We start from the raw sequence: 26,935 nt of genomic DNA, 5'->3' as shown, positions 1-26,935 counted from the left end.
CTGGTAGATTGATGAATTCCTGAGAGTAGTTACTCGAGAAATTCTGTGTAGACAATTGCTGATATCTAGTGATGATTCGTTGATCTCAATCATGGATTCAGAGACTTATTTATACTTTCAGAATAGTAAACACATTGATCCTTGTAAGTGTGACGACTTCTTGAGTGAAAGAGTGGGAGATCATGGTGAAACCAGTTCCAGGTCGTGCGGAGACATGGTTGATCATTCACCCACTACTTTGCTAACTCCTTCAACCATTTGTACGACTTACTCACACTTCTCGTCGTGGATGTATCCACGTTCCGTAGGCCTCCATACCAAAACCCTAAGTGATATCCCCCATGTGACGTGATTGATGTCTCACGAATCGTGGATTCTTCATGACAGACGTGTATTAATTAGTCAGTTGTTGACTGATTAGACAGTGAGTCTAGATTTTGTTGAATTGAGCAAGAGTGAAGAGTACTCAATGAATCATGGATAGCACATGCGTAGTTCTTTGAATGATTCTGATATTGCACGTGTTGGCAAAAATTGTGCATTTGATGATGGTTACTTATAATATTGATAGTCGGATCAATATTTGAGCAACTGAGCAAGTATTGCTCAATTCGACGAATTACTGATAAATTACTAAATATTGATAGCTGGATCAACATTTGAGCAACTGAGCAAGTATTGCTCAATTAGATGAGTTATTGATAAATTACTAAATATTGATAGATGGATCAATATTCGGGCAACTGAGCAAGTGTTACTCAATTCGACGAATTATTTTTTGGTAACGTGACCCAATAAAATATTAATTAGAATATTGGTAGATTACCGAATATTTTATAATTAATCCAGATGTTGATTAATGAATCAACATAAATTTGTTAGTGTTTGAATTTTGCTCAGAATGGTGATTCGTGGAGCGTCTATTCGAAAACCCTAATTTTTGATCAATTCTTCATCACTTGACGAATTGCTGAAAATTGGTCGTGAGTGATGGAGGGACGACCACATGGGATGGTGGACGTCCATGTGGCACCCGTGTGCTCGAGTGAGCATGCACCAGGGTCTTTGGTTGGACGGTTGGTGAAAAAATTATGATTAAATTCCGGTTTCATCATTTATTGAAATAGTGCTCGATTGATCATTAGGTGACAAAACCCAATTATGGAACCAAGAGGGCATGAGACCGGCCCTTGGTGGTCGTTGGACCAGCTAGTGGTCGTTTGAGCAAACTCCAGGTTTGTTGAAAAGAGTTTGGGCCTAGTATGAGCAATTGAGCAAATTAGGTCAAAATTGTGAAAGTGTGTGGGACCGAATTTTTGAAAGCCTTAGAGCCTCCCTTGGTCGGTCAAGGGAGAATAACCGTTTTACCAGAATGGCCATGTCTCAATTCTGAGAGTTTCCATATTTTCTGGTGTGCATTTGAGCAACAAGTTGGATTTTCAGAAGAGTTTGATCTTGACTGAAATTCTTGATTTTTGTTGGAATGAGCATGTATGCTCAATTGATCAATATTTTGTAAGTATTAAAATCAGAGTATTTTAACATTTAAAATAGTCGTGAGAGGCTAGCCGGTCGTGTCACCATGTTGGTTTTTGGCTTTTTCATGATTTGAGCAATATTTGAGAAAATATGAAGAAACCATAATTTTTTTCTCAAATTGAGGAGTTTCATGAGATGAGGGAAATAATATTTATGAAAGAATATGGATTGAAAGGTGTGGGACCGGCCACGGCTAGGGCATGGCCGTCCGGCCAAGTTGCCCGGTCCCACGACACCTTTCCCTATTGTTTGCGGGTGAAAACGGTATCCGCTGATTTTGGTAAATTCGTTTGTGTGATGAGAAACGAGTCTAAACCCTAAACAATATACTGCACGGGAGTACTTTTGATTCGAGAAATCAATCTGTACAAATCTGGCCTAAACCAAGAAATGGCCGTTCCAGGCTTGCTTCAGTCACAAAGTGAAGGAGAAGGGTTGGTCTTACGGAGGGAAACGAAGAAAGTGTTGAGACCAAAATAGTTGATTCCAGAAGTGTAAGTGTTTCGTGACTTGTATCAGAAAGTTGACTGGCTAGCTGAATGAAAAGCTATCAGATGATTTTTGGATATTGTATTATTCTCCTCACCAGAACTTGTCTCTGGTGGAAATAGGTGTGACCTAATTATACAAGTCGCAACAAAACGTACCCTGGTCTCGTAGGAAGTAGAAACGATTGAGTGGTGGAAGAAGGGAGTAACGGATAACGCCTGGAATTGATGTTTCCATAATGAAGGATATGTTTCACTATTAGTTCTTGCCATTACTAACCAACCTGTTTTATGACACTTTCTTGTAACGGGTGTATTGCACGCCGCACGATGTAAACCGCCATACCAATACCCTGATGAGTATCCCCCAGTTTGTGACATGTTTTGATGTCTCGGGTGTTTTCTTGGGAAACATGTAGCACTTTTCTACGTGTGGAAAGTTTAAATTGAGAGGCTTGCCGCAGGTAAATAGCATGTGATGTTATTAAGCTCGTTTTGGTTGGTCGCCTAAAACTTGCCACAAGATCGCGGGCTTGGTGGCGAACTTCGATGGCTGATATCGCATCTTATGAAATAAGGGTAGCCGTTGATTGTGGCTACATTTTGTTAGCGCCTGGAGATGGCTCAGTGGCGTTTTTGGTGCACGCCAGTGGAAATGCGGCATGGATGGCATAGATCGTGCATGCCAGTGGCACGGTGGTGCAAGTGGCGTCTGGCGTAGCCATGGCCATTAATTTTAGGCGGCTGGTCGCCTGAAAGTTTCCACAAGTCTGTCAGCTCGGTGGCGAACTTGGATGGCTGAGATTGCATCTCATGAGGAAGGATAGACGTTGATTATGGATACCTTCTGTCGGCGCCTGAAAACTTTGTATAAATTAGGGTTTAGCATGCTGAAACCCTAATTAGCGTATATGGCATGTCGTTTGGCATGTGCGCCTGGCATGCGCGTTTGGCATACTGCTCGGCAGGTTTGGCATGCCGATTGGCATGTGCGTCTGGCATGCGCATTTGGAGGGTTTGGCATGCTGATCGGCATGTGCACCTGGCATGCGCGTTTGGCGAGTTTGGCATGCTGCTTGGCATGTTTGGCATGCCGATTGGCATGTTGGCGCGGGTTTTTGGAAGCCAACTTAGTATGGCAACCTTTTTTAAGGATGTAGCGGGTTTGGAGCAACCCAATTGGTCAATGAAAGTAGGAGGCTGGCCAAGCATGGGAGTGGCTACCCTTTTAGCGCGTGGCGGGTTTAATGCGACCTGATTGGTTGATTAAACGAGGGACGGACAAGCATGGTCGTGGATACTCTTCTGGAGAGAGTGTGGCGTCTTTAGAGAGACCTGATTGGTCGATAGGAAGTGGGGCCGGCAAGCTAGGGTGTGGCCACACTTCCAGTTCGATGTGGCGGATTTAATTGCCTAGTCTAGCTAAGCATAGTTTCGACCAAGGGGTCTAGTGTGCTGCGCGGAGCGCGAAACCCTAATTTTTGCAAGTTAGTCGGCTTTACGAGTTTTTTATGAGTTATCACAATAATTGGCTGGATTTTGTATGCTTCCACAAAAATCCTTATTTACAGAATGCAGTGTGCTTTCCGTCTGAGCATTTTGTGCAATGGCCTTAATTTTGGTACTTGGAGGTTCATGCTACTCTGCTGCGAGTGTACACAAATCCGTCATGTCATACCGATATCAAGTGTTTTTCCGGGAAACATGGCACAGGAAAGTACTCGGTGAGTCTTGAATTGGCGAGGTGCCGAAATTTACAGAGCGTTTGGATGGTTGCTACATTCGCCAGTCTGGATAAATTTCATGTAAATATATTGAATGGATCAATAAATATGCCGGTGAAGAGGTTAGCACTCACGGCACCGTTTCCTTGCATAGTTACGTCACATCATATGCAATGTTTTACGATTTTAACCCTAAGCTAAAAACCACCATCAACACCTATTTTATAATGTTATTTTTCATGAAACCGTGAAACTATGGAGAAACCATGAGTTTTGTTGAAACGGGGGAGTTTCATGAGATTAGGGAAATAATAATAATTATAGAAGACTAGGGATTGCAAGGTGTGGGACCGGCCACGGTTTGGGCATGGCCGACCGGCTAGGTTGCCCGGTCCCGCAACACCTTTCCCTATTATATATTATTATTTCTCATGAAACCATGAAAATATGGAGAAACCGTGAGTTTTGCTCAAATAAGGAAAGTTGCTAGAATGAAGGAGTTTTCATGAGTTCATGAAAATAACAAAATAACGAAAAATAATGGGAGAGGCATGGGACCGGCCACGGTAGGGCATGGCCGGCTAGACGGTGGGCCCGACCCATGAGAACCTCTTATTATTTTATTATTATTGTTTCTCTCCTATTTTGTGTAGGATTCCTCATTTATCCATATTTTTGAATGCTCGTTCGTGCATTCGGGTGCTCGGTCGTGCATCATTGTCGAGTATGCTTGCACCATTTTATGGGGCTTACTCACTTATGGTCATGATGCCAGATTGTTTAGTATTTATTACTAATTTATGAAATTCAGTGGAGAATGATTCATGAAACTGAGTAATAAGAGTGAGTAGTTTTTTTATTATCAATCCATAGGATCAAAGGTGGATTCGACCATGAATTCGGAATAATAAAACGAGTATTACCCTTCCATGGGATCGCGAATTCAACCATGGAATTGGAGTAATGGTTGTTTATTACCATTTCATGAGATCAGCCGTGGATTCGATCATGAATTCGGAGTAATCTATTACCATTTCATGAGATCAGCCGTGGATTCGATCATGAAATCGGAGTAATCTGTTATCATTTCATGAGATCAGTCGTGGATTCAATCATGAAATCGGAGTAATAATTTATCTATCACCATTTAATGAGATCAGCCGTGGATTCGATCATGAAGTCGGAATGATGAGATAAAATAGATTATCTTCTAGGAATTCAGTGGTGAATGTCATAGTAGAATCAATCTATTGCAGAAAGGATATTAGCCAGTTAAAGCGTCACATCCATCTTGAAGGGTGCATAGTCAGGGAGTCACAAGTGTTGCTTACGACCTGAAGGCGTTATTTAATGCTCTCAATCTGAGGAGAACCTCCTAAGTCTATACATGGTCTCTCCACATAGTCAGGGAATATTGAGTGTCACCGACGTCCTGAAGGCATTAAGCTCTCAATCTGAGGAAAACCGCCTAATCGTTCTTCTATGTAGAGGGGGGTCTCTCTATGTAGTCAGGGAACAGTGAGCGTCACTGATGTCCTGAAGACGTTAAGTTCTCAATATGAGGAGAACCGCCCAATTATGTTATTCTACATAGAGGGCATGATGAAATGTGAGGCATCGAACGCTCAGTTAGTGGAGGCTTTTCTAAAAACATGTTCATCAAGTTTCCGTTACCACAAGGCATTGGAATCATCAGAGGAGATGTTAATGAAGCAAAAACATGCAATGAAATTGATGTTGAGAAAAGTGAAGGGCGTGCGAATAAGAGAAGAAATTGGAAGTGTGACACAGAAGAAAGTAAGCGGTGCGAAAGATTGATGTTGAATTTCATTGAAAAAGAAGGAGAAGTTGATGACTATCATGAAGGTGAGGAATCATCAAAGAAAGAAGATGTTGGGATCGAAAAAGAAAAAAAGGAAGGAACTAGTACATGACAAATTCAGATGAGGATGGTCAAGATAGGAAAAATGCATGAATACGCGAATAAGTCTAACAGGGCAGAGTTCCAACCTGGAGAGTTAATCATGAACGAAGTACCACCATATCGCAAGCAAGAGAATAAGAAGAAAGGAAAAGTAACATGGTCTGGACCTTATGTGGTGAAGAAATATGTTGGTAATGGGATGTATAAGTTAATGGAAAGAGATGGAAGAAATATGGAGAAAATGGAGAATATGCTCTATAACAAGAACATCTGAAGCAGTTGTACAGTTAGGATGCGCGACAAAACCAATTCAAAAGTACTACCTATATGCGAAGTGGGTGAATAAGTGAAAAGGGGTGAAGTAGCTAATAAATTATTATAAAGTATTAGTAAAGATATTCCTGTTTGTGCGAATAAAGAAGAGAAAGGAAAATCAGAATTGTACGAGAAAAGATTATTAATAGAAAAATTATATTCATTCTACAACGAATACTACTCACATGCAAGAAGAAAAACGAGGCAAAAATAAGACCTACAAAATAAGACCTCACTAGGGGGCAACAAAATTTAAAACCTCTAACTAGGGAGGCTAGGTATCCAATTATGGCGTGCACCCTAGTTCGCACTTGTGCAAGAGGCAATATAAATAAGCCCTAACGCGCGTCATAATTGGAGGAAACCTAGTAATACATGGCTCAGAAGAAAGCCATACCAACCCTGGAACCTGAGTCATGGATACTGGGGGAGAAATAAAAGCCTATCCGGTAGGGAATCTTTAGTCGAAAGACTAAGGTACTAAGTTCTCTATCATGAAGTGTAGAAACTCGATCAGGGCGCCGCGGTACACGGTTGAGGCAAGGGTTCCGGGGGCGTCTGGAGCGTACCTTTCCGCTTTTGGAAAGTCCTGGTTGTGATACACTCGGTCCTCAAGATACCCCACTTAGTGTTGGGTCACGAAAGAGGCCGCGAAAACAACTGGTTGTTGCATCACTGGATGGGAGGAGCCCACCCTAACCCGGTAGGGGTACGCCTCCTTTGAAAGGACAACCATGGGGAAATAAGGATGGGACCCTCCATTAGGGAGATGAATTGTGTCAAAATGCGTCAATATCATGGGACTATAACTCAAACAAGAGTATAGACCTGTCGTATTGGTGCATAAAGAAATCCTGCAGAGGCAATAATACGAAAGATGATAAGACGAGGTCAATGGGTCGTTGCGCGAAAGCGTAGAGACATCCTGCGATTTCGTTGCAAGACAAAAATTAATACCCTGAGGCAAAGATAAGTCCTATTAACAGGGGAGGCTGATTAAGGCCTCTAATTAGGGAGGCCCAATAAGACCTCACGAACAAACACAAAAGACCGCACTAACATTATTTTTACAGGATGAAATAAAAGCAGAGGCAAAGGCATGATTACATCACAAATACAAAGGTATGATTTTGAATTACAAAGGTAACACGCATAACTGAGGATTTAACAGAGGCAATTGCACTCCTGCGAATAACAGAGGAAAGAATGGGATTATAAACACAATAAGAATATGTTATTCGCACTAGCATAACTGCCTCTGTCAAACATGATAGCAATCATATATTCGCACACGTGATGAACTCATACACATGTATTATTATATTCGCATACGGGATGAACTCGTACACATGTATTATTATATTCGTGCACATGATAGACTCACACACATATATTATTATATGGTGAACTCGCGCACATAGGTTATTATATTTGCTTCTATGAGATTACCCTGAAACTAACACAAATTATTAGAAAGGAAAACATCTTTCTTTTGATAAATAGACAGGAGAAGGAGGAAGAAGCATAAAAAAGGGTGAAATCTATTAAAAGATGGAAGATACCCAGTATATGTACAAAGAGGAAGGTATAATACAAAGAACGCAAAAGAAGGACAGAATCAGACAACTACTTCTTGCCAACATTATCTTCATCAGTCTCATAGTTATGATCTTCTTCATCAGAATCCTCATATTCAGCATCACTATCTGAGATTTCAGAAGTTTCTTCATTCCTAAGGAGCCTCAAACTCATAATAAGATAGGAAAGGAATGCGATGTTTAGAGCAAAAATCACCCACTTCCTCTGTAATAGCACCATCACGTATGCGAATAGCGTCCTTGGTTAAATTGGAAACGGTGGCTTTGAGCTTTTTCTTGAGTCGACGACACTTGGTGTCACGAGCTACGAATTTCGCTTCAAACCTCTCAATCTCGGCAGAAGACTTCGCCTGTAATCTTTCAATATCTCTCTGATACTTCTGCTCCTTTTCAAGAAATTCCTTCTCAGCAGCTGCGAAGAGATAAGAACAAGGCTCAAAATCGCACGCACATAACTCAAGAAATAAAGCAGGAGAAAAATTATTAACAAGGAGAATGATAAACCTTCTTTTTCGGAAATGATGGTTTTAACCAGGGATGCATGGTCAGATTCTAAACTAACATTTGTAGCCAACCCCAACCTAGCATTATCAAGGACTCTAGCATCCCATTCAAACTCAGCATCATTCCCTATCAGAAGACGAGAGCGAAGTTTATTTTCACGAGCGAGAAGAGCATCCATCTCAATGATAGCACAATCCCTTTCTATCTGAATCTTGAGTTGAGCCTCATGAAATTGCTTCAAAGCCCTCGCACCATTAGCGGTTACCTGGTCTTTCTCAGTAATAAGAGTATTATTTTTGGCTTCTAAAATTCTAATTCTCTCTTTATCCTCAAGGGCGCGACGTTGAAAGGTCTTATTAGAAATTAATAATGGTCTTTGATCACAAATAAGGGATTCGTATTTTAGCCTCAATTCCTTCCATCTAAGGTTCTCTAGACCACGCATGGGGAAATTATCCGCTGAGGCGTTAAGAAGCTCTAAGAGGGCATCATCATCATCAGGAAGTCTAGACGCCTCTTCGGTTAAGTTATAAACCTCTGTAGGTTTAAGTAATAGAAAAAACATGAAGACACAACAAAAATTCACAAGGTATGAGGGAGAAAAAAGAAACACACCTACTAACTGATTGTTCCTCTGACGAAGAGTATCTGCTTCATGTGTTTTACTCAAAAGTTCCCCTTTAATCTTCGCACACTCAACTTCCAAGGAGCGATTCTTCATGTGAGAGTCAGCGGCAACCGCATGAGAAGCTCACGCCACCTGTAAGGATCAGAAGACGAAGGAATTCAAAATAATTAAAATACAAAAGAAGCATTAACTTAAACTTACCCCAGTCTACAAGAGTAGGATAAGACATACCATGGAAGACATACCAAATAATAACTCTGGAGATATGGCTGAGGCAGATCCTCGCAGGGATTCATGACTCAAAGTGGGAGCATCGCATATGGAAGATATTATTTGGAAGGTTTGAACTAAGTTATCATCATCAACAGCGAAGGAATTTTTGAAGATGAGAGATAATTGGGTTATGGGGGAAGCTGAAGTAGATTCATCAGGGAACGATAGCTCATTTCCCTGAGAGCAAGGAGCTAAAGGGAAAGGAGACGAGGTAGTAGAGGTAATCTTTCTCTTCTTTTTGGGGTTATCTTTCTTGTTGGAATTATATGTTCCTGACCAAAAACTTGTCCTTTGGTGGATACAGGTGAGACCCATTTATACAAGTCGCAACGAAACGTACCCTGGTCTCCTAAGAAGTAGAAACGGTTGAGTAAATGGAAGAAAGCGGTAACGGGTAACGCCTGGAATTGATGTTTCCATAATGAAGGAAACGTTTCACCATTACTTCTTGTATTTACTAACCGCCTCACTATTATGACACTTTCTTGTAACGGGCGTAGTGTACACCGCACGCTGTAAACCTCCAGACCAATACCCTGATGAGCATCCCCCAGTTTGTGACATATTTTAATGTCTCGAGTCTTTTGTGTAGCATGTTGATATTGTTTGGAAAGTTGAGGTTGGGAGGCTTGCCAGCTCGGTGGTGACCTTCGACGGTCGAGATTTTGCATCTTGAGAGGAATATTAGCCGTTGATTGTGGTTACCTTCCGTTGGTAGCCAGTGGCGTGGCCACAGTGCTGGCATGGCTTACACATGCTCTTCGCGTGGCTAATTAGGGTTTGGTGTCGTGACCAAAGAATTGGCATAGCAAAGTGTGTGCCGTGGCCAAAGAGTTGGCAGTGTAGCCAAGAGATTGCCACAAGTCGTTTGGTAGCAAGCTTGTACGGTTGAGATTTTCATCTCAGAAGGAGGGGTGGCCATTGATTGTTGCAACCCTCCGTTTGGCAGCCAACGACATGGATGCATGGCCAGCACGGCTCATGCATGCTCTTGGCGCGGTCCAAATTAGGGTTTGGCACAAACCGTGGGACTTTGGCATCGCAGCCAAGAGGTTGCCACAAATCGTTTGGTTTGGTGGCAAGCTTGTACAGCTGAGATTTGCGTCTCAGGAGGAATGATAGCCGTTGATTGTTGCAACCTTCCGTTTGGCAGCCAGCGGTATGGAGGCATGGCCGGCGTGGCTTTGGCGTGGCCAAATTAGGGCTTTGGCACCGTACCCAAGAGATTTCCACAAGTCGTTTGGTGGAAAGTTTGTATGGATGAGATCCACATCTCAGATGGAAGGGTAGCCGTTGATTGTTGCAACCCTTCGTTTGGCAGCCAGCGACATGTGGTAGGGCCAGCATGGCCTTGGCATATTTTAGGCGCAGCCAAAATTAGGGTATTGGAAAAACCGTGATGTTTGGTCTTGGGCCGGAAGTTGCCAAGCGTTAGGTGGCGAACTTGGACGGCTGAAATATGCATCTCAGATGGAAGGGTAGTCGTTGATTGTTGCAACCCTTCGTTTTTGCAGCCAGCGACATGAAGGAATGGCCGACATGGCTTTGGCACGGTTTAGGCGTGGCCAAACCTGGATTTTGGCGAAGTTTAGGCGTGGACACAAACTAGGATTTTGGCATAGTTTGGGCGAGGCCAAAATTAGGGCTTGGCGTTGGGAAAAAGGTTGTCGCCCGTTAGCTGGTGACCTTGGACGGCTAAGATCTGCATCTCAGATGGAAGGGTGGCCTTTGCTTGTCGCAACCCTTCGTTTGGCAGCCAACGGTATATGGTATGGCCGACATGGCTTTGGTACAGTGGTGCGGCTGGCATGGTTAGCACGCCTTGGCGCGGCATGCCATTGGCACATGTGGCATGGTTGGCATGCCTTGGCGCGGAGGTGTGGATGGCACGGCATGCCATTGGCACATGTGGTGCGGCTGGCACGGCATGTCATTGGCACATGTGGTGCGGCTGGCATGGTTGGCACGCCTTGGCGTGGAGACATGGCTGGCACGGCATGCCATTGGCACATGTGGTGTGGCTGGCATGGTTGGCACGTCTTGGCGCGGAGATGTGGCTGGCACGGCAATGCCATTGGCATATGTGGTGTGACTCGCATGGTTGGCACGCCTTGGCGCAGAGATGTGGCTGGCACGTCATGCCATTGGCACATGTGGTGCGGGTGGCATGGTTGGCATGCCTTGGCGCGGAGATGTGGCTGGCACGGAATGCCATTGGCATATATGGTGTGGCTGGCATGGTTGGCATGCCTTGGCGCGGAGATGTGGCTGGCACGGCATGCCATTGGCACATGTGGTGCGGCTGGCATGGTTGGCATGCCTTGGCGCGGAGATGTGGATGGCACAGCATGCCATTGGCACATGTGGTGCGGGTGGCATGGTTTGCATGCCTTGACGCAAAGATGTGGCTGGCACGGCATGAAATTGGCACATGTGGTGTGGCTGGCATGGTTGGCATGCCTTGGCACAGAGATGTGGCTGGCACGGCATGCCATTGGCACATGTAGTGTGGAAATTAGGGTTTGGCCTATCGAAAGAATTAGCATTAAAAAAGGTACTCTGGTAATTTTCTCGCAGACATATTAAAGGTTTCAATAAATGCGCTTGGTGGAGACATTATTACTCAACTTCTGTGACGTCACTGTCTGACTAGGATTTTACGATTTTAACCCTAAACTAAAAACCAACATCAACAACATGAATATAATTTCAGAAGTAGGAAGAGAAGGACACTCAGTCAGTACAGACCCTCAAGAAGCAGAACCTATAGGCGTGTTGTAGGCAGCAATTTGGGCAAAAGAGAAGGAAATTAAGAACTTTAGCATTGAAGGAGACTATGAAAGCTTTTTCAACTACTCTCATGGAAAGTATTTCATGCATTTCTTGGTATGCTAAAGCCTTTCTTGATGAGGCAAATAGGAAAAAAACTTATGTCACAACTCTATAGGTTTTCATTTTGTTCCTAAACTAGGAAATTTAGTAGCGGATACTTTAGCGAAATTTGTAAGAAACTTGAATTCAACTTTAAATTGGATAACTACTCCCCCATCTTCTATTCAACATCATTTGTCAGTAGATAAATATAATATCAAGAGATCTCCACAAGGATTGATATTAGATGGCTTTACTTTTATTGTAATGCGGCCTTAGTTGCCTTGTTCACAAAAAAAAAAAAAAAAAGTTATAGGGACCGCATTTTGGTCATTTGATACAATTCTTTCAAGGAAATTTGGGCACATATAATGCCAGATGTGAGTTGTCGTCGTTATTGTGTTGGTTATCAATCTCCTTACCATTTCATTGGCTAGTTAATTTGCGGCTTGATTTTCTTCCATGTACGCATGTGTTACCTTGGTGTGTGTAATTTGTTGCAGTAGACAATGGATTCCTTTAGCATTTCCTTTAGATATCATGGTGTTTTGCTCGTTTGTTGTAGTTATAAGAGTTCAGTCTAGTGTCCGCGCTTATCCTGTTGTATAAGTGGGTATATATCAATGTCCTGTATTATTCTTACACGTGTTATGTAGTCCCTTGTAAGTACTATAAGTACTCTCCGTAACAATATTCGTTGTATCTTTTAACATCATCAATATATCATTTTCTGGTCCTTACCCTGATTATCTGATATGGTATCAAATTAGGTTAGATCCTTATCTCGAATCTTAAACAATTCTTTCACAGTCCTCAATGATCTTCTAATATTGTTAATCATTTTACATCGCAAGTTTGATTTTTAATCGAATTACAACACAAATTCAAATATATATTGTAGTAATTTCCTCATATTTATTCTACTCAGATATGGTTTTCTTGATTTTTCTTTTCAAGATTTTCTTCTTTAATTGATCTATTTGAAGTTCCTTCATAACAAGATTTCACGATTTTTGAGTTTTTTGATTTCAAAATTCCTCCAGTCACTTGTAATTCAGTTTCTTCCGCTGCTCCAAATGATGAATTTACTCTAGATCGGTATAATTTTTGACTTTCTTTTACTAATATTGCAAATTTATCTCTTTAAAACTTGATGGTACAAATTACCTGTTATGGAGAGATCAATTAGAATCTGCGTTAATATCCGTAGATCTTTTTGAGTAAAGATCCAATCAGCTACATATCATAAGATCCAATTCTGCAACGGAAGTCTTTGGGCCTTCTTTTCCTTCTCTTTTCTTCTCATATACTTACCATAAAGAATTCAAACATTGACATACATTCACTTACACAATCGGCCAACCAAAACACTTAGAACATTACACAATTAACCCATTTTATTGCAAAAAAGGGAAGATATACAAAAAATGCCCATTTATGGACTTGCACAGACTTGTTCCTCTTGAACCAAGCCTTTTCCTTATCAAAACTCTCTCAATTTGAGTCTCACAATCTCCTATGTAACCATACTGAATTCCTATGCTTCTGCACTATCTATACAGAAGCTATAGTGGACAAAAACCATGCTCAACACTTGCACACGCATGGGACAACCATTTGTCCCATAAAGGAGGCTACTCATTAAGGGAGTAAAGAGGTATAAAGCTATGGGTATTAGGCATGTCAGACCTTACGCCGTGTCCTCGATTTTTTTCCTTAATCAAGGTTTTTTCTTATCAAAGTTTTAACAAGGCATGGGAGTGCACTGCTATCCGCAATTGAAATGAGAAATGATGTACTCTTCTTTTTTTTTCGTCCAAGAGTTTGTCCCGTTGGATTTTTCTGGGAAAAGTTTTAACGAGGCAATATTTTCGGGTCTATCACTATTTTGGGTACTCATGTTTTCCTGTATACAGTTTTTGTTTCTTGTATACTAGAAATCCTAGATATTATGCTAAAATTTGGTTTGGTTCGTAAAAGGGTGAATAGATTTCCCATTTCTTGAAATCTCAATTCAAAGTTACGATGAAATATTTACATGTTTCCTGTCATGAATATAATAAATTTTGATTCTTTTGAAAAAAAAAACATGGAAATCGTTCCTAATAAGTGTTTGCTACCGGACTATGTCTTTTATATATTTGCTAGTGGGTTCCGAATCAGATTATTCATAAAAAAATTCCCCATCCAATTTAATTGAATTTCATATTTGACTCACAATATTGATGCGCTGATTGTTTGTTGCATTAAGTGTATAATTAGAGCTACAGGTGCATATTTGATTTGTGTCTCAAAATCAAAACTCATAAGAACAATATTTCGTTTTCGTTTCATCATATTTTCTTTATTTATTTTTGGCATGTTGACATGTTTATATCAAATAATTAAATGATTAAAGGCATGATAAATGACAGTAAAAAACAAACTAACAAACAATTTTAAACTTGTGCATATTTGGTTATATTTCGCTTTGTGAAAGTATAATTGAAGGAAAAATTAAACCATTTTCCACTATGGTGTTTCTGAAAGTATAGATGCAGGAAAAAGATTAAACCATTTTCCATTATAATGTTTTTGATACGTAGATCTGTGAAAAAAGTATACATAGAATAAGAGACCGGTGAAAACTAAGATATTATGACTTTCTTAATTGACCTCGGAATGAGTAACTCACTCGTGTCTAGTAAAATAATCTTCATAATTACACGGAAGAAGACAAGTTGCTGCGGTTTTAGTTCGATTTCACCAATGAATGTATTCTTATAATCGTTAATGTTTCTGATGGGATGGTAGGGGTGTAAATTCGGGCAGGCCGGGCCGCCCGATCCAAAAACTAAGACAGGCCGGGCAGGCCAGGCTTAATATATGTGAGCCCGTAAATAAATTCAGGCCGGACAGGCCGGGCACAAGTAGATAATTTGCTACACAAAGACCGTCCAAAGCCCGCTTTTTATACGGGCAGGCCAGATCGGGCCGGACAGGCCACTATTTTGATTTTTTTTTTTTTTAAGTTTAAATTTTCAAATGAACGGTATTAAATACAATATCCTTTTCTTTCCAACATCGCATATCATAAGTGATAGTATTATTTTATATTTAAATTACACTGACAAATATTTAATTTTAGCCTATAATAAATAATTAATTAGAGTACAATAAACTTTCTAATAAGAAAAAATATATTACCATTAATGTTTTGAAAAGGTTAATTATAAGTAAAAAAGCAATTATATACTTTATTTTTCTTGACACAAAATTGACAATTATAAAATTGTAACTTTTAAGTCTTTTAAGAGGATATTAAATGATTAACGGCACACAGAAGGCTTTCAGGCCGGGCACCAGGCCGGGTATCAGGCCGGGCATCATAATTAATCGCAAAGCCCGAGACCGCCCAATAAATTAATTCAGGCCAGGCCGGGTGGTCCATGACGGGCCATAACAGGCTTTGGGCTACTTCGGGTACAGGCGGGCTCGGGCGGATACAGGCAGACCGAGTATTTTCGGGTATTATTTACACCCCTATGGGATGGTACATATAAAAAAAGGGCATTTCTGTTTGTACCCCAAGATTTACTAACGATACCCCTTAACTAGAATAATTAAATAAAATTCAGTTAATACAAAAGAAATTAAACTTTTTCGAAATTTTTTATATACATACCCCTTCCTTATAAAATGAAAAATTTATTAATATTACCGTAAATTCGGTAGATATAATAATTCCTTAAATAACAGAAAAAATCTCTTGTATCTTCCTTCTTAAATACTGTATAGGTCATTAATCACGCCATTAAATCATTTTTATTTGTTGATGAGATTGCATAGGTATAGGAAAATCAACCCAAATAAATTGAATAAACCGATCTAAAAATGAAATAATCGATCAAAAGGTCTTTCATATTTCAATCTCAACACATAATAACTTGTGTTCTTGATATTAACAACTCCATTAAAACAAAACCAAACAACCCTCAATTTCTTTTTTCTTGTTAATCTCATTAGTAGCTCGTAAGTTTTGGAACCCATCATCACATCCACCAGCAATAGTTAGATAAAGAACCAAATCCAAAGAGCTCTTGCTTTTTGAATGTCTAATTCGAAAAGTCTGATTATTACAAGAGAACGATTGAGAGAGATAGAAAGAGGATCCACAATAGGTGTGGTTGGCCCATCCTTTCTCATGCACCCTAACGGGCCTAACCCAATATCTGCACCTTCCAAAATTCGGATCCACAATTTACCCTATATAAAGTCTAAACTTGACCATTCTCTTCCCCAACACATCACAACAATTCAAATCTCTTCTGAAAGTTTTCTTTCTTGAACCACAGACGAAACCCCAATTTCTCCATCGCAACCTCTTAAACCCTAACGAATTGCTTAAATCAAATTGCTGTTTCTCCATCGTATGAAGAAGATTAAGAAGGATTTCGACATGGGTTATTTCAACAAACTACCGGGTGAGATTGCATTAGAGATTTTAATTCGTGTACCAAGTGAAACGGTGCTTGATTGCAAATTAGTCTGCAAATCTTGGCGAAATCTTCTTTCTATTGATCCGTCGTTCCCTCCGAAGCATTTGTATCATCTTAACCATCCATCTACTGCTGCTGAAGATTCTTGTAAGTTGGGTTTTCTTGCTTTAATTGATAACAATAGATTGTACTTTTTTGAATATAATGATGATCAGAATCATGAGTTAAGAAAACCCATTGAGAGAATTAAAAGGATGGTTACAACACCAATCAAGGGTTCTCGCTTTATTGGATCTTGTAACGGTTTAATCTGTCTTGTTGGAGAGGAACATGATATACCTGTTCGTATATGTAACCCTTTCACCAAAGAGTATGTCAACCTTCCAGAAATCAGGATAGATGGTGATGATTTGGATTTTTGCACATTCGGATTTGGTTATCTTCCTTCAACAAATGAGTACAAAGTGGTAGCAGTACATGTATTCGAGACCGAGTTAATAGAAGTCCACATATACACTCTAGGCAGTGGCAATGGGTGGAGAAACCTTGGAAAGTTCAATTCTGAATTCTCCCCTATGTATAATCAAGATCAAGAACATGGTAGCTTTGTCAATGGATCTATTTATTGGGCTGGCGCTAATCTGAATACGATCTTGACCTTCGACTTAATTGAGGAGAAGTTCTGCAAACATCTTGAACCGCCTCCTCTCCCACTAGACACTGATTTGCAAAGTCATACAATAGGGGTTCTGGATGGATCTTTGTATATTTCTATTCTCGATGAAGAAGAAAGAGGTTTTGACGTATGGCTATTAAAGAAGAAGAATGATAAACACGAAAAGAAAGGAGGAGGGGAACATCGCTCATTGGAATGGAGTAAAGAGTTTAGGGCTAATGCAAACCATGCATTAGCCCTTACTAAGAAGGGGGATGTTTTAACTTACTGTACTATTGATAACGATCTCAACATTTACGACACAAAAGCTTCAACCTCGAAAGGGCTTGTGCATTTTGAGGAACTTGTTTGTCGAGTATTCCCTCACAACAACACCTTCGTATCGTTAAAGGAATTAGGGGAAAAAGATGCGGAAATAGTATCGTTGAAGGAATATTGGGAAAAACAGATGGAAATAAAGAAGGCAGTTAATCGTGCATTGAAGGAATTACGGGAAAAAGATGCGGAAATAATGAAGTCAGTTAATGGAGGCAGAAAGCCGTGATTCACCTTTCAAGCAGCTACAGGAGGATGCAAACCCTGACTACATAGTTATAAACTGGTAATCTTCATTGAGTTTTTGCAGTAGTATTCATGTCATTCTGTAGAATTATGAGTTTCATTAACAAGTAACTTTTGTGTGAGCTTCAATCTTATTGACATTGTGTTACTGAGTAATATACACCGGTTCTCTTTGTTCTGTCTTTATATCATCGATCCAACTTTACGGAATTGTTTTTATTTTGGGTTAAACTATATTGCTTTGTGAATTGTGCATTTTGGTAGGAACCCAACCTTATTTCAATGGGCGTGATGTACACTATAGTAACTTATTTTATTTACTCTTGGGTTCGAATAAGCATATTCAAGAAAATTCATAAATCTCATAAATGAATGAGATTGCACTTAAATTGTGGTTATTCACACACTTCATGCCTACTTCCACTGTTGTGTCAATTTTCCATTTGCTTAACTCTGATATAGTTAGATCTCAAGTTGCGTCATTTCAATCTGATGATAAAAATCATATCAATATGTATCTAAGCTTTATTCAGTAACCAATGCTAGCCTAAGTTCTCCGATAGCAATGATTGTCCAAAAAAAAAAGTGAATCGACCATGTAATATGATTAAAATTAGGTTTCGTCTTCCTCAGTTATGGCTGAAACCAGCTGGCAATCTACTGTTAGTTATTGAAAAATGGGGGTGGTGATCCAAATGGGGCAATCTTTTGTAGAGAGAACTGTTGAAAGTGTTTATCCCAGTGTTTTTGATGGAAACAAATGGTAGCGAACCATGAACGGCAAGTTTCAGGAAAAGATGATACTCCTGGAGCTCATTTAATGTGAGCCCGTGTCTCAGTGGAGAGATTCATTCCGCAGTTTGAGTTATTGTTTACAAATACATATTGTTTGCGCAATATGAATAGAACACCAGCCTCCAACATGGCCATCTTACTTTATGGGCATCAGCGTTTTGGCTTTCCTAGTTCCAGCTGGCCAATTGTAAGTCCCAATCTCTTCTCTTCCTTTCTGTTCTAGTGCAACTATCTTGGTTCACCTCTTTTATTTGCTTAATTTTCACTTTCTTCAGAGAATTTTATTCCCTGGATATTTCTTTCAGAATCAGATGCCAGTTCCTTGGATGTCCTCTATACAGAAACATCAGTATGTTTCTCAGGAGTCATGGTAAGTAAATTACCATTCACCTGATTTCGCCTTCTATTTTTCGTGTTTGCTTTATATCCTCTACATTCTTCAGCTAAATATCTGGTACAGTCTATGTGTAGGATTCTTCTGATATATCTCGTTCTGTAGCTGGAAGCTATGAAAATGAAGCTATACTGCTTGGCTGAGTTGTTCTATCAACTTCACTTTCTCATGGGCTTGTAGAGACTGGTGAGTGTATATCTAAGATGAAGTGAGAAACGATAGTGTTTGTGATATACCGCATTTCCAGTAGTAACAAGACTTTTCAAAAGTGTTTGTGATATGCTTCTATGCTTTGAATTTAGTTAACTTGTACACTCTGCTTCAACATATGCTTTGTCAGGCTTCCTTAGTATGATAAAGAAAGAATTGGTTAATTTAGCAAATCTTTCTATGCATCATTAAATGTGTAACCTCGTTCATGCAGGTGGTCCTGGCCCCTGGGTACATTATTGACTTCATTGGTGCTTGTTGTTGGCTTCAGAGATGATGACCTTGGAACACTTTGCATTGTTTTTGGTGAGTTAATCGGAAGTGGTGGCTAATTGGGCGCCTTCCTATTGATAGATCCTACTCTAATCAAAATTGTGGATGCTTTCTCCTCCCATTCTGCTTTGAACCAATTTAAATATTTAATATCTGTTTTGCTTGTGGCACATAATTTCCTATTTTCTGATGTTCTTTTCCTTGTTTTTTTCCTTGTAGGATGGTAAAATCGTAAAATAGTTCCCTTGCTTGTAGTTTTTTTACTGTATAACATAGCAAATGGAGCCGAAACTTTTTTCTTTACTAATTTCTTAGGGTTGGTCTTTACTGCCGTTGTGACAATACTTGTAGCAGAGGTGGCCTCCAGCCCAACAAAGGAATGTAGTGGTCGCAGTTTGAGTCTTCTTGGTCCGTAAGATTCAACTCCCACAACTTGTTTTATTATTTAAGGAAATGATTTATGACTGAATATGTCAGAATGGAATCTGTCATATACAATTCAGCCACATGTTCGATTGACTCACATTTGCATAACTTGAACAGAACAAGTATATGCTATTAGCTGCCGACGAGACAATCTTACTTTAAGGGCAACAACGTTTTTGGCCTTCTTGGTTCCAGCTGGCATAATTGTAGGTCCCAATCTGTTCTATTCCTTTCTGTTCGAGTGCAACCATCTTGGTCCATGTATTTTATTTGCTTGGTTTTCACTCTCTGATGAATTTTATCCTAACATCAGTATATTTGTCAAGAGTCATCGTAAGAAAATACCCATTCACCCGATTTCAGCTTTTATTTCTCGTATTATTTTAATAATAATAAGCTCTACATTCCCTTCAACTTTCTATCGTTTTTTCCTGATTGTTCTGCATCCCTTTTAGGTTTGGCTGAGCTTGTGTTCGCTCCAGCTGCACGCATTATGGCTGGAATGGATGCTTTCGCTGTTTTCACATGCTCAGTCAAATTTCAAATGCCTGGATTACTAGGGGATTCTGATGTAAGCATGATTCTGGCCTTGTTTGTGAGTTGAGATTGGTATAGAACTAACATCGAGTCAGTTCACCTTTGAGATCCATATGGGACTAACATAGTCATGCGGATTTGTTTCTGAACTGCTGATTTATCAATCATTTAGTTTTTGACTGTTAAAATTAATTTCCGTTTTTTACGGTAGTGTGTCAGGTCTTCACCACAAACCATCTGATGGTGTAAAAACACAAATTGAAACCTCCAAGGAACATGATCAAAGGAAGACAGGGATGAGCACATGTGGAGAAATAGGGTTGCGCCCGTATCAGTGGAGAGATTCATTCTTATAATCAGCATAACAATGTCTGAAAATGCAAAATCGTCTAAACGGATTTTTGACTATCCGTCGCCAGATTTTTTATTCTGATACATGTATAATTCATCTAAAGCTTTGTATTTTCATCTTGAAAAGCAAACATAGCCAATTCTTCAAGCTGTTAATGAGCCCATTGTGGTCTTCAAGTTATTGGTTTGTATGAATTGATTAAAATGAAACGGACTTGAACAACAAAGTTACTTAAAACTGAATTCTTGATCTGTAAATAAATAATAAACTGTATTTGATGAACTTCGAGACAGATTTGAAATTCTTTGATTAATCTCCTCCATTCTTTTTCAAGTAAATATAGGTTAGGACCCAATCATCCAGCTTCACGTTGCTGTCGCTGCATCCGGCTTTTCCTTTTTCGTCACTGCACGTGACAAATTCTTTCATTTGCCACTCTGTACCATCTGTTTTACTCTTGCCCACGAAGAACCTAAGGCTATTCTTAACCGCAGCTGTCCTTCCGTCGACTCCTTTAATTTCTTTTTTGGGTGGTCCTGCTCTCCAGTATCAGGACCTCCTTTAACAGTTCTATCAGCTCGAGTCCCGTTTTCATATCTTTTATTTCTTGGTGTAAAGAAATAAGCATCTTTATCTGCGTTCTCAGCTGCACAATAAACATTAACAGTAAATCATATAATTGAAGCTGATCAAGAAATACTGCAGAAATTCAGAGAATATATGCATGTAATCTACGTACAAAAATATCAAGAATAGACTTGAACCAAAAAAAAACAAAACAACCAGAGGCATGCATGTGTGTACGTACCTAGCAGCTCTTGAGGAAGATAATCATAGATATTCATTACTGGGATAAAAGGGGGCTGGAAACCTTCAGGATCTTGAATCTTTTGCTTCAAGTATATGAACACCAATTCATCGTCAGACGGCAGAAACTTGAAACCAGGTGCGATGTAGTACTGAATCCGAAGAGGAGGATGTTGAATGCGTTCTTGATTGACTTCATGATCGCCGTCGTATACCAAAACACCCTTACCCTTCAAGTCTTGAAGGTTTTTGTCTCCCATTTTTTTTTGGACGTACAAAAAAACTACCGTTTCCTTGTGATTTTTCTTAGTACAAAGGCAGAATCACTTATTCTATAGTCTCTACTTTGACTATATTGGATCTAAAGGTCGACCCTGCTTATATAGGACAAAAATTATCAGGGATTAGTCGTGGGAGAGTTTGAGAGATTTCAATGTATTTAGGTTTTCTCCTGTTAGTCCTGAGGGAGTTTGAGGGAGTCTCTCCAAATCTCCGTTAGTCGTGGGGGAGTTTAGAGGAGTCTCCTAAACTCTCTAGAAAACACCTGTTAGTCGCTGGGGAGTTTAAAAAAAGCTCTTGAACTCCCTGTTAGTCATAAAACCCTACAATACTAGGGAGTTGGTTGCTTTGGGGAGTTTGAAGGAGTTTTTAGTGTATTTTGGTCTCACAACAAATCTCTCAAAAGAGTAGAGATTTGGGAAGGAATTTGGTGCGTAGAAAACCATAGGAGAAAGAAGAGGAAACGTTTTTTTCCAGGTATGTTTTTTTCTTCTTTGATCTCCAGGATTGTTTATGATAGTTTGATTTGTGTACTATTTTGATTGTTTTTCATATCTTTGATCTCCATGATTGTTTATTTTGATTGTGTGTATAGTTTTTTTTTGTGGGTACTCTCTCTCTGTCAAAATCCTAATTTGTGGTTCAAAAGATCTTGGTAAGAAATTGCATGATTTAATTATAATGATATCTTTAAATTCAACCGTTGGAATATGATGAAATTTGAGTATGTCGTAGTTTACCTTGTTATAGAAGTACAGTAAAATTTTCACGCGGATCAGGTCACGTTTGCTACTGCAAAGATTGCACAATATATGACTATGGTCTGCTGAGTTTAAATCCCGAATAGGGGACTGATTCCTATTTATCTCATTCTCCGCTTATCGGACAAAGCTGAAATTTTAGTATGATGTTTGTATATACGAAGTTTTCCTACTGTAGAAATTTCATGAAGTTCTGATCACTTTAGGTACACCAAAGTGTGAGAAATACGGAACTGAATTCTTTATGCACGTATTGAAAGGAGTCGGGTTCTGAGTAATGTATCTTTTTAATGAACCGTTGGAATGCTATGATTTTTGAGTGTGTTGTGGAATATTGAGTTGTAAGTTTACCATAAAATTTACAGAGGATCAGGTAAGTATTAGTACTGCAAAGATTGGACAATCTGAAACTGTGTTTCGGTGAAACAGAATTCCTTTACAGCTATCTTCATAATTTGTTATGTCATCATGCATTAATTGGCTTGCTACTTTGCATGGGTGTCATTGAGAATCACTATCACTTGTTAAGTCATCTTATTTAGACACATACTTCTCTTCTATTCTATATGCCAAAGTTCAATACAGTGGCGTACTTCATTCCGTATTGGCGTGTTTTAGCCAATTCATACGGTGCTTTTGTTGCAAGGAGTTGCTAAGGGATTTTCTTTGATTAACAATTTGGCTAAGTAGCTATGCGTGTTAGTACTGTGTAATCTAGTATCACATTTTTTTTATCATGTTTACATTAGACTGTTTGGTGTTATTACTATCCTTGCTTTGTTAAGTTCTAGTATTAGTCTAAGTACTAATGTAGCTAACATGTCACACCATAGAATCGAAAAATCCATCCAACCTGCTGAAAACAACAAGAAGAAAAAGAATGTTAGGAAGAATAAGAATACGGAACCGGAAACAGAATTGACTACGAATAACAAACAATGGACAACTCGAGAGACTGAGAAATTATTGGAACTGTTGGTAGAAGCTACACTTGAGAAGAAGAAAGACACTAGTGGATGTTTTACTAAGAGAATAGTGGAAGAGGAGATACTTCCAAAACTTAACCAAGCATGTGGTTGTGACAAATCTTTTGAGAACTATAAAGGGAAACATAGATGGCTGAAGACTAGATTTGGTCAATACCAGGATTTGTTTAAATCTTGTACTTCTGGATTCGGTTGGGATGATGCTAACAAGATGATTACTTGATCCGACGAGATGTGGAACAATTACTTTGAGGTATGTGTGTGTTACTTACTGAAAACTAAATTTGATATTTTTTCTTTTATTTTGTGCAGAGTTCTAATTCATGCTTTATCCTTTATTTATTTTTTGTATGTTAACAGAGCCATCCAAACCAAACTAACTTAAGGGAAGATAATGGTAAAAACTATGGTGACTTGCTTATTGTTTTTGGGAATAAATGTGCTTCTAGAAAAGTTACAGTTGATCTTACCCATGAGGGTACAAGTGCTAGAACCTGTGATAAGGAAGATGAACAAGATGATTACTTCGATGTTGATTATACTCAACGAGAGCAATATGATAATGCTTTTAACGTATCATACGTGGGATATGGCTTAGATGAAAGTGATGAACAAGATAAAGATGAAACTCAAGATATGAACACAAAGAAAATTCCTGTCAGAAAAACGACACCAAAGAAAAGACCAAGGTGTGACATTGGTGACTCTTTTACATCAACTAATCCTACTGGGCAGTCTGATTATCTAGAGAAATTGATTGCCAACAGTTCATCGATTGCTTCTTCTATTGATTCAATGCATGCTCTTATTGCGAAAGAGAAAGAAGACCGCAAAATTGAAAAAGAAATGCGCAGAATTGATAAGGATAAGAAAGATAACCAAGTATGGGATCTTGTTTATGGCATGAATGAGATTTCTTTGGAAGATAAGATGAAAGTAATTGAAATGCTGGACAACAATCACAAGAAGAACTTATTCATACGTTTTACTCCTGAAGAGAGAAAGTTGTGGATTGGTTCAAAGTTAAAAGCATAAACCTGTCATCTTTGCAAGTTTCTATTAGGTTTAATGGGCTTTTAGAGTTACAACATTTGATCGTTTTTCTTCATAACTATTAGTATTTAATTTTTCTTTTCTCCTAGTTGAGAACTTATTGTTATGGATTGATTGCTACTAATTTTTATGGGTTGACATCTTTATGGTTATTATGATTGAATTTATGAACTTTATGTTCTATATGCTTATTTTCTATATACATATACTTTTATGCTTTTGAAATAATGATGATTCTAATAAAAAAAAGTACTTTTATCATCTTTTTAGGTGAACATGTCTGATTTGGATTTATCTACTGATAGTGAAGATGAAGCCTTTGATATAGAAGAAGAAAGCAGTGATGATGAAGAGGTAAGCAGCAATAATGAATTTGAACTATCCATATTTTTGAATATACTTTCAATGGTGCATTCATGGTTGATGGATATAATCAAGCAATTGCAATACATACAAAGTCAGCGTATTGAAAGACCAATGAGACGCCCAGTTACTTTGTTTGGATATAACTATATAAGGAGAGTTTTGCGACCCAAAAGACTTTCGAAGAAGTTATAGGATGTACCCTGATATTTTTCTAAAACTATGTTGTATCATTAGAGAAACTACATCATTATGTGATACAATATGTGTTTCTATTGAAGAAATGCTTGGTACATTTTTACTCGTTGTTGGCCAAAGTTCACGATATTGCACAATACGTGACACATTTGGTCGCTCTCGGTGGACAGTTAGTAAAAACTTCAACAGGATGTTGCGAGCTTTAAATTCTATAGCTCCGAGGATGATGGCTAAGCCAACAAGTGCAACTCCATTTAAAATTCGTGAGAGTACACGATTTTATCCTTACTTTAAGGATTGCATTGGAGTTATGGACGGTACACATATCCCAGCAATGGTAGAGAAAATAAATGCAGCCGTTTATCGGAATCGACATGGAATTACATCTCAAAATGTGTTAGCAGTTTGCAACTTCGACTTGGAGTTCATATACGTGCTCAGTGGATGGGAAGAGTCTGCTCATGATTCGAAAATACTTAACGACGCAATGACAAAAAGAAATGGAATGAAAATACCGCAAGGTAATTTTACTTTTATCTAATGTGAAGTTTTGAGTTTTTTGGTTAAGTTATATTCGGGTTCTACTTGACGAAGTTTTCTTTTTGTGTTTTATTCAGGTAAATATTACTTGGGGGATGGTGTGTTTGCAAACCGACGATATTTTTTAACACCATTTCGTGGCCAACGTTATCATTTGAAAGAATTTTCTGGTACGGGTAATCATGCGAAAAAGGCTGAAGAATTATTTAACATGCGTCATGCTTCTTTGAGGAATGTAGTTGAAAGATTGTTCGGTGTTTTGAAGTCTCGTTTCTTGATCTTTAAGTCTCAACCTCCATTTCCGTATCAGGTGCAAGCGGAGATAATGACAGCTTGTGCAGGCCTACACAACTTCTTACGAAAAGAATGCCGCTCAGATGAGTTTCCGGTCGAGGAAGAGGAAGACATCCATCCATCAACGCTTGTAAATGACGATGAAATTTTGACACAACAAACTCAAGAACAACAACGTCAAGAAGCTAATGCATGGAGAAAGAGTATAGCGGATGATATGTGGGAAAATGTTCGTGAACAAAGGGAGTTAGAATTGTATGGAGACCGTTAAATTGAAGGGAAAAAAATTTATCTCGTTGCACAAAATAACATACTATCGATACAGAGATATGATCATTTTCATTTATTTTTTTCTTTTGATTAAAGATCAATGTTATTTGCAAATAAGGGTTTATTGTTTCTTAAAAGAGAATGAGTTAGGAGTGAACTCTCTCAAACTCCCCCAAAATCCCTCTAATAAACTCTCTCAAACTCCCTACACTCCCCCAAACTCCCTGAACTCAAAAACACAAAACTATCTCAAATTCCCTACACTCTCTCAAACTCTCTCAAAATTCCTGAGATTTAAAATACATTCAACTCCCCTGAAATCACTCGAGGACTAACCCCCTGTATAAATATGGGTAACCATGGTTAAGAAATTATCCAATAGGAAAGGGAGGAACGTGCACCCCTAGTTTGGTAGGGGTGCACAAAGTCGCACTCTTTAAATATTAAGCAGTCAACGTGCCGTGCTGACTAAGGTTTTTAAATTTTAAGAGGTAAGTGTGCCGTGCTGACCTGAACTAATTTTCCCTTTTCCTTTTTGAGGTATGATCCTGGACGTAATATTTACTTACTATTGGTTGACCGGTTGTCTCTGGACATTTTAGATTTAAGCCTTGGGAATTTTCCAATATTGCCATGGGTTTTCATGGCTTTTTAAAAGAAATCTAAACAAAAATAAACTGATGGGCAAATAAAAATAATGAAAATTTCGAATTAATAGAGATAAATTCAATGTTTTTATTCATATATAAATATGTACTAATTATTTAAACTAGTTAATTTGTAAGAGTTTCACATTCGTTCCAGGTACTTTTTGCCCA

General features: G+C 38.9%; 1 protein-coding gene and 1 long non-coding RNA gene across 2 annotated transcripts; both read left to right on the top strand.

Moving 5' to 3' along the window:
* The first annotated feature begins 16,160 nt into the window (after positions 1 to 16,160).
* LOC113341484 (F-box/kelch-repeat protein At3g23880-like) lies at positions 16,161 to 18,468 on the top strand. The gene is made up of 2 exons (XM_026586354.1): positions 16,161 to 17,619; positions 18,213 to 18,468. Exon 1 carries the CDS (start codon positions 16,276 to 16,278, stop codon positions 17,560 to 17,562), a length of 1,287 nt encoding a protein of 428 aa, XP_026442139.1. The 5' UTR covers positions 16,161 to 16,275; the 3' UTR covers positions 17,563 to 17,619; positions 18,213 to 18,468.
* Positions 18,469 to 18,850: 382 nt separating this feature from the next.
* Positions 18,851 to 20,551, top strand: LOC113341395. Its single transcript, XR_003355916.1, has 5 exons — positions 18,851 to 18,954; positions 19,193 to 19,659; positions 19,795 to 19,883; positions 20,133 to 20,248; positions 20,426 to 20,551. It is a non-coding gene; the product is annotated as an uncharacterized LOC113341395 (long non-coding RNA).
* The last annotated feature ends 6,384 nt before the right edge of the window (positions 20,552 to 26,935 follow it).

The sequence above is a fragment of the Papaver somniferum genome, unplaced genomic scaffold, assembly GCF_003573695.1.
Source record: "Papaver somniferum cultivar HN1 unplaced genomic scaffold, ASM357369v1 unplaced-scaffold_29, whole genome shotgun sequence".
Taxonomy (NCBI): Eukaryota; Viridiplantae; Streptophyta; class Magnoliopsida; order Ranunculales; family Papaveraceae; genus Papaver; species Papaver somniferum.
Note: the sequence above shows the minus strand (reverse complement) of the source record. Positions and strands in the feature narration are given on the sequence as shown.

Coding starts and splice junctions, on each gene's coding strand:
- LOC113341484 (XM_026586354.1), top strand. CDS start 16,276: ATGAAGAAGATTAAGAAGGATTTCGACATGGGTTATTTCAACAAACTA.